The 8,290-nt window shown below is 40.7% G+C and overlaps 1 protein-coding gene across 1 annotated transcript in view; it reads left to right on the top strand.

Moving 5' to 3' along the window:
* Positions 1-8,290, top strand: part of PRKDC (protein kinase, DNA-activated, catalytic polypeptide) — a gene marked incomplete at its 5' end in the record, with an annotated part of 202,177 nt that overhangs the window by 37,683 nt on the left and 156,204 nt on the right. Inside the window, 3 exon segments of the mRNA XM_015568649.1 lie at positions 565-684; positions 1,148-1,307; positions 7,522-7,628. Of these exon segments, the coding sequence (XP_015424135.1) occupies positions 565-684; positions 1,148-1,307; positions 7,522-7,628 (387 nt within the window).

An 8,290-nucleotide genomic window follows, 5' to 3' on the forward strand; every position in this document is an offset into this window, starting at 1 on the left:
AACCTTGTGGTGAGAAGAAGCAGTGCTCATCTGAATCCACGCAGTCACGCTGCTTGAGATCCCTTGTTTCCAGGTTAGTAGCTGGTCTCTGGATGCCGGCAACAATCGCCCAAGATGGCATAGTCTCCGCTGCTTAGCTGGCGCACCAAGAGAGGTTTCAGCCGTAGTCTCCAACCGTCCTTTTTTTCCCCTGGGGGTTCTTGGTCTTTCCTAGCTGCAGACAGTCTCTCAGTTGAAAATCCTCGGCCTATTCGGGCTGTATGTTACCCGTTTCAGCTGCTCACCTATATCTGCTCCAGGACAAGCGCAGGACACGTCCGTTTATACCTCCGCCATTTTTCCTCCTCCCTGTATTGTTGAAAGTATTACATAGCTTCTCCTTTCCCCCCCATTAACTTCTTCCAGCCCCCTCCCATCCCCCCACCTCCCGAGGCCCATGTATGCATAGCCCCATTCTCTGTGTCCATGGGTTATGCATAAATGATTACAAGTTCATTGGTTAATCTCTTCCCACCCACCCTCCTCTGCCTTCCCTCTGAGGTTTTTCTCTTCTTTCTTTTTCAGGTATCAGTTAAAATGAAGCAATACAAAGATGAACTTTTGGCCTCCTGTTTGACCTTTATTCTATCCTTGCCACATGACATCATTGAACTTGATGTTAGAGCCTACGTTCCCGCATTACAGGTAAATGCATTGTCTTGAGAAAATTAATTTCATATATATATATATATATATATATATATATATATATGTATTCCTAGAAAACATGGAAATATATGAAATATGCAATTTCTGAAATATGAAGGTCTTTTCAGAGCAGTCACAGTAGATACTTGCTAATCAGACACCCTGGTTCAAGTTCTACTTCTGCTACTTAGTAGTTTTGGGACTTGGGACACTTGTCTTGTCCTCTCTGAGCTTCCCTTATAGACGGATGTGTTGAAAGTCTACAGCATGTCACCAGCCATATAGACTAGTGGTGCTGGGTTTTCTAATAACCTGGATGCACCCACTCACCTCCAGCAGGGTCTCGCATTCTGGCTATAGAAAGGCTTATTTATTAGAAACCATAATTAATTGGTGGTGTTTTTTTCTTTAAATCTTAAATTACTGCGTCTCAGTTTACCTTGTTTGTATTAACATATAGATGGCTTTTAAACTGGGCCTGAGCTATCCCCCACTGGCAGAAGCAGGCCTGCATGCCCTAGAAGAATGGTCGGCTTACATCAGTAAACAAGTAATTCAGCCCTATTATAAGGACATTCTCCCTAGTCTTGATGGGTATTTGAAAACTTCAGCCTTATCAGGTAAGGTTTAAAAAATATGTTTGACTGGTATTTTTGTAATCTCTCAAATTCATTTCAGTATAATTGGGACATGGGAAATATAACTGAGGCATTAGACTTATTGTTCATTTTATTTACTTATATTCTGCTAAGCTTTATAACATCTTCAAGGGCAAGAACTTATCATAAATACCTTGAACTCCTTATAGCTTTTGGTTCACTGCCTTATAAAAAACTAGAGGCCCGATGCATGAAATTCGTGCAAGGGGCTTGGCCCTCACAGCCTATACGGCTTGCCTCAGCCCTCGCAGCTGCAGCATCTTGCCTCGGTCCTTGCAGCTGCAGCTTCGTCTGGAAGGTTGTTCAGAAGGACGTTGGGAAGGTTATTTGGCTGTCTGGTCTAATTAGCATATTATGCTTTTATTATAGACTAGAGCAGGAGTCCTCAAACTACGGCCCGCTGAAAACATTTATCCGGCCCGCTGGGTGTTTTTGCTGCCGCTGCCTATTGCTTATCACCCAACTAGTTTTTTTTTTTTTTAACTATAGTCCAGCCCTCCAACGGTCTGAGGGACAGTGAACTGGCACCCTGTTTAAAAAGTTTGAGGATCCCTGGACTAGAGGCTTGGTGTACGAAATTTGTGCATTGGGGGGCGGTCCCCTCAGCCCAGCCTTCACCCTCTCCAGTCTGGGACTCCTTGGGGGATGTCTGACTGCCGGTTTAGGCCCTCTCACAATCTTGGACTGCTGGCTCCTAATCGCTCACCTGCCTGCCTTCCTGGTCGCCCCTAACTGCCCCTGCCCCTGCTGGCCTTATCACTCCTCACTGTCTCTGTGTGCTGGCCTGATCGCCCCTTACTGTCCCCCCTGTCAGCCTAATCACCCCTAACTGCCCCTGCCGCCGGCCTGATTTCCTCTTACTGCCCCCCCCTGCCTGCCTGGTCACCCCTAACTGCCCCCACCACCGGCCTGATCACCCCTCACTGCCTCTGTGTGCTGTCCTGGTTGCCCCCGCCAGCCTAACCCCCCTGGCCTGGTCGCCCCACACAGCCTGCTTGTTCAGTAGTTTGGTCGTCCCTCACTAAGCCCCTGCTGGCCTAGTCGCCCCACACAGCCTGCTTGTTCAGTCATTTGGTCCCTCATTAACCCCCCTGATGGCCTGGTTGCCCCACGCAGCCTTATCCCTCCACTGTCCCTCCCACCCTCACCCCGCTCTTGCCCTCATTCCCTGGTGTCTGTGTCCATTGGTTATGCTTATCAACTTAAATATTGTTGGCTTGGAAACATTAAGTGAACGGTGTGTGACAAATTTCATTCACTGTGTCTGGTTTTGTAACACCTCAATATATATGCAGAACTCATGAAGAGTGATTCACAATTTTGGGAGATATTTCTGTAAATGATAGTAATAACAAGTATTACTTAGAGATAAAAAATACAAACTAGTCAATATTATAGCTTACTTAGGCTTATTAAATTCACATTATATAAAGAGCGCTGCTTGTTGAGTAGCTCACTAAAAATTAATAGACTTAGTTAAAAAATTAATACATCTAGTAGCAAATATCTCTGTGGTGCTTTTATTTGCTTTATTGAAATGAAATTACTGTGATTCTTTTAAGCAAAGGATTTATCTGTTGATAAATATGTGTAACTAAATAATTAGAAGATAGGGAAAAGTAGACAGTAGTAAAATTCAATAATAAGAAAATCCAGAATCTTAAAGACAGCCACGATTTTAGTAACATTTTATTTGATCTATCAAACTTCCATAACTGTTGCATTAATAGTAAAAGAATTCCCATATACTCTTTACCCAAATTCAGCAATTAAGATTTTTGTCCCATATACATTATTATTGCATGTACTTTCTCTCTATACATATTGTGTGATGTGATGTGGTGTGTGTGTGTGTGTGTGTGTGTACATGGTTGGGCAAAAGTAGGTTTACAGTTGTTTGTGTGGAAAATAATACAATGATCCTATATAATAAAACTCTAATATGCAAATCGACTGAAAGGTGGAACGACCAGGGGAATGACTGGTTGCTGTGATGCACACTGAGCACCAGGGGGCAGATGCTCAATGCAGGAGCTGTCTTTTGGTGGTCAGTGCGCTCTCACAGGGGGAGTGCTGCTCAGCCAGAAGCTGGGCTCACAGCTGGTGAGTGCAGCGGCGGTGGTGGGAGCCTCTCTGGCGTCTGCTGCCCGTGGGCAGTAAGGAGCAAGGGGTCCTGGACTGCGAGAGGGATGTCTGACTGCTGGCTTAGGCCCGATCCCCCCGGGCTGACGGACATCCCCCAAGGGGTCCTGGACTGTGAGAGGGCACAGGCTGGGCTGAGGACACCCACCCCCCCTTCATAAATTTCGTGCACTGGGCCTCTAGTTAATAAATAATAATACAAGAATAAACTCTGTTTCATCCACTCACAACTGTAAACCTACTTTTGCCCCACTTTATATATATATGTATATGCCCTTTTCAAGTTGCAGGCATCATGGATATTTATGTCTGAATACTGCAATGTATATTTGTTAAGAGCAAGGATATTCTTTTACAAAACCACAGTATCATTGAAATCAAGAAAAACAACATGGATATATTAATCTATAGTCCATATGCAAATTTTTCGTTGTCCCATTAATTTCTTTTACATCCGTATTTATGGCTGTATTTTTTGTGGTCTAGATTTCAATATGGGACCATGCATTGCATTTATTTGTTATGACTCTTTAGCCTCTTTTAAAGTGGGATAGTTTTCAGTCTTTCTTAGTTCTCATGACATTGACATTTTTTAATATTACAGGCCAGTTATTTTATAGAATGCCTTTTAATGTGGGCTTGCCTGATGTTTCTCACGATGAGGTTCGAGTTATGCCTTTTGGCAGAAGCACTCAGAGCTGATGCTCTGTCCTTCTCACAGCATCATGGTAGCAATTGATGCCATTATTAGTCATGTTCATTGTGACCATGTGGTTAGCAAGTGTCTGCTCCATCTTTTCGTAGTTTCAAAGTGACTCTTTTTCCCTTTGTGTGAGTTAGTTGTTTGAGGTCCTCTCCCTCTCCACTTCTTGAAGTCCTAAGGCCTTTAAGTGGCGTAGAGGAAGGTGGGTGTTAGATTGCAGTGGCGCTTCCAGGAAGCATGAGGAGGGCAGCCCTGAGGGTAGCGTGTGTTGAGTCAGAGCTGGAGCAGGGATCATGTAAATAAATGTGCCAGTTTCAGCCTGATCCTTGCAGGCAATGCCGAGGGACCCCACCTGTCCATGAATACATGCACTGAGCCTCTAGTTAATTATATAATTATATTACCAAACTTATCTCTTTCGTTGAGAAAACTTGGAGTGGATAATTGAGAATTGTCTGTCAGATTCATAGTTTATGAGCACAATGATACCACTGACACATTTATTTACATGATCCCAAGCTCTAGCCTTGTAATAGCCTATAAAAATGAGAAGCAAAAGCACACAAACTTAAAAGTGATGCTTAGTAATCAATTATTGTATTTTGCTTATAAATTACCTGAGTATTCAATAACTAGAGGCCTGGTGCATGAAATTTGTGCACTGGCGGGGAGTTGCTCAGCCCAGCCTGCACCCTCTCCAATCCGGGCCTCAACTGGCAGTCGGACATCCCTTTCGCAATCCAGGACCTCTGGCTCCTAACTGCTCACCTGCCTGCCTGCCTGATCACCCCTAACCACTCTGCCTGCCTGCCTGATCGCCCCTAACCACTCCCATGTCTGCCTGATAGCCCCTAAACACCTCTGCTTGCCTGCCTGATCGTCTGTAATCACCTCTGCCTGCCTTCCTGATTGCCCCTAACCTCTCTGCCTGCTGGCCTGATTGCCCCTAACTGCTCTTCCCTGCTGGCCTGATCGCCCCTAACCGCCTCTGCCTCAGCCCATGCCACCGTGGATTTGTCCGGAAGGACATCTGGAAGACATCTGGTCTGTCCGGTCTAATTATCATATTACCCTTTTATTAGTATAGATCAGCCGTGGGCAAACTATGGCCCGCGGGCCGGATCCTGCCCATCGGCTGTTCTATCCGGCCCGCGTAGCCGAAAGAGCGGAGGGTTCGCTTGCTCTCCCCTCCGCTCCTTCACCCGCAGCAGTGTTAACATGTATTAGTTCACACAAACACTCCATCCATGCTTTTGTTCCGGCCCTCCGCTCCAGTTTAAGAACCCATTGTGGCCCTCGAGTCAAAAAGTTTGCCCACCCCTGGTATAGGTTATCCATTAATTAACTTATTCAGAACAGTTTTCAAGTTACCTGCAAATCTTAGAACTTGTCTTTTAGCTGACATGCTGTAAAACATAATTACTGGGGAAATAAAAAATTTGCCCAAATAAAGATTCAGTTTATTTGAACATAAACTTATAACACTTTTCATAAACTTAAAACTTATGTAGGACTGTTTGTGATGATGAAAAATTCTGGAGATGGATAGTGGTGAGCACAACATTGTGACTGTTGTCAATGCCATTTAATTGTATACTTAAAATAGTTAAAAGAATACATCTTATGTTATACATTTTATACCACAATAGAAGCTTATGAGAAGTATGTTAACTTCCTGGCCTACTAAGCCTGAATTAGTATAGCAAAAAAAGACTGAAGTAGAATAAAATGTATACTGTATTATGCTGAACACTGGTAGAAAAAATGTATTTCTTTTTTTAAACCCAGATTTTTAAACTTGCCTCATGTACCTGAATTATGTGAACATGGATTCCTAAAATGCTTCTGAGCTAGCCTGTGTAAGATTTTTTTAAAACTCTGGCTCATTTACAACATTATAAGCAGTATCCTTATTTTCAGAAAAACTTAGGAACATTCACTTTATGTAAATTTATTAATTTGTATAAGTAAGTCAGAACAGATTTTAAATTTAAGGGACTTTATAATCTAATGTATTAATACCCTCCAAATATAGGAGAACATTAGACACATAAGGAACGAAGTAAAAGCCTTTCTCAAATCAGGCTAATAGACACACAGGCAAATGGAGAGCTTATAGCTTTAATTCTGCAATTTGGATCATAGCTTAAGACAAAAAAGACACCAACAAAACACTGAGCAGTTCAAATATTAAAGAGCTATTTTTCCCAGTGTACGAAATTAACTAATTTGAGCTACAAAATAATAATAATAAAAAGACACTGAAAAACAAATGCTCTTTTTCATCTCTGGCCCAATAGAGAAGAAATCTCTAGAATCTGTCCACAGAAGTTTACCAAGTGGTCAGTAGACCATAAACTCAAATTCTCAGACATTACTCCCATCCGTGGGGACCAGCTGATTGGGCATAAGCAAACCAAAAGCATGAACTCATGTAAAGTCAGGAACTAGGTTAGCAGAAAGCTGGGCAAGGTTCTATTGTCATTTGGGATTCATTTCTAGGAGCCAAGATAGGCTGGGGTTAAACCTGTGAGGTGTGTATCCTCTAGCAGTGCAGTTTACCTGGCTCTGTCAGCAGTCTAGGCTTCTCCAGAACCAGTGAAAGATAACTTTATAGCTATGAGATTATGACTATGCTGATATAAATGAACACGTATCAGAGATTTTATTTAACTCAATAGCTAATTAAAGGGATTAGTAGGATGTTAGGGCTGAATCTAGTCTGGAGAATACATTAGAAAACTCAAATAGAGAGACAGTGTACAAAATTACTGGCATATAATTTTAAAAATGTTTAAATCATTAAATGCAAGGAAACACCGAAGAGCTGTTTCAGTTTAAAAGATCTAAAGAAGCAAACAACAGAATGTAATATGGTTCTGACTTGGGGTCAGTGCTAGAACCTGAGTGGGGCTAAGGATTAACTATGGGCCATGTCTCAAGGACTATGTCCTGAATTGGATAGTTACGTGGTTATGTAAAGAAATACTTTTTAATAATCACAAACTTATATAAAGTTAGGATGTATAGTGTAACACTTTTCTTTCCTGAAGCCCCATTACCTCTGATTATTACTTTAGTGTGTTTCCTGCCCAATCTCTGGAATTAGACACTTCTTCAAGGAATCGTATTTCTTTTTGTAGACAATGATATTTAAAACTAAGACAACCACTATTAATATATTTTTGTTTTAGAAACTTAGTAATTTTTAATCATAATTAAAATTAGGATTTTAATGTCTCAATTTGGTAGTATAGTATGTTCACCCTAATATTAATCAAGTCAATGAATGATTGCTATTTAAAATTCATTTTTGTTTTCTGTTGATAGGTGAGAACAAGAATAACTGGGAAGTGTCAGCACTTTCTCGGGCTGCCCAGAAAGGATTTAATAAAGTTGTGTTGAAGCATCTGAAAAACACAAAGAACATCTTATCAGTAAGAAATCCTTTGTATTTTCTTTACCTTAAATAATGCAAAGATCAGATTGTAATGCTTGTGAAAGTAAAAATCTTTATTTAAAATTTTAGAGTTACATATAAATTAGAATACGGCATAGAAATAATCTCAATATATTTTTAGCAATAAAAGTGTAGCTAAATTATTTAGTTTACTGTCTTGATCTTGTTTTCCTGTTTGTCTCCATCTTTAAGTATAGTTAGTGGATAATAAAAAGTAATTAGTTCAAAATCAGAAAACAGTGGGAATACTGATATTATGAACGATTGATTTATTTACTGATTGGATCTTAACACATTGCGGACCAGTAGTTTTATTGCTAGCTTTACTCAGTGGCCAGATAAGTTCTGTTGAACGAGTACAAAAAACGTTTTATAGAAATGTTAAAGGCACGCTTTAAAATTAAATACCCATTGCATTTTGAAGTTATTTATTACATGTTCTTACGTGCTGATATCTTTTTGAAGAATTTTTGTGATTGGTCACAAACCTTAGAACAGAAAACACAAGAATTCTCATGATCCGTCCGCAATGTGTTAAGTATATAATGTTGTCAAGTTCAAGTCATGTCAGTATTTTTTTATCATGTTAATTTATTGATAGCATTTTTCAGATATGGCTTTTTATATAATTTGAAAAAA

Source organism: Myotis davidii, unplaced genomic scaffold (assembly GCF_000327345.1).
Source record: "Myotis davidii unplaced genomic scaffold, ASM32734v1 scaffold452, whole genome shotgun sequence".
NCBI classification, from domain to species: Eukaryota; Metazoa; Chordata; class Mammalia; order Chiroptera; family Vespertilionidae; genus Myotis; species Myotis davidii.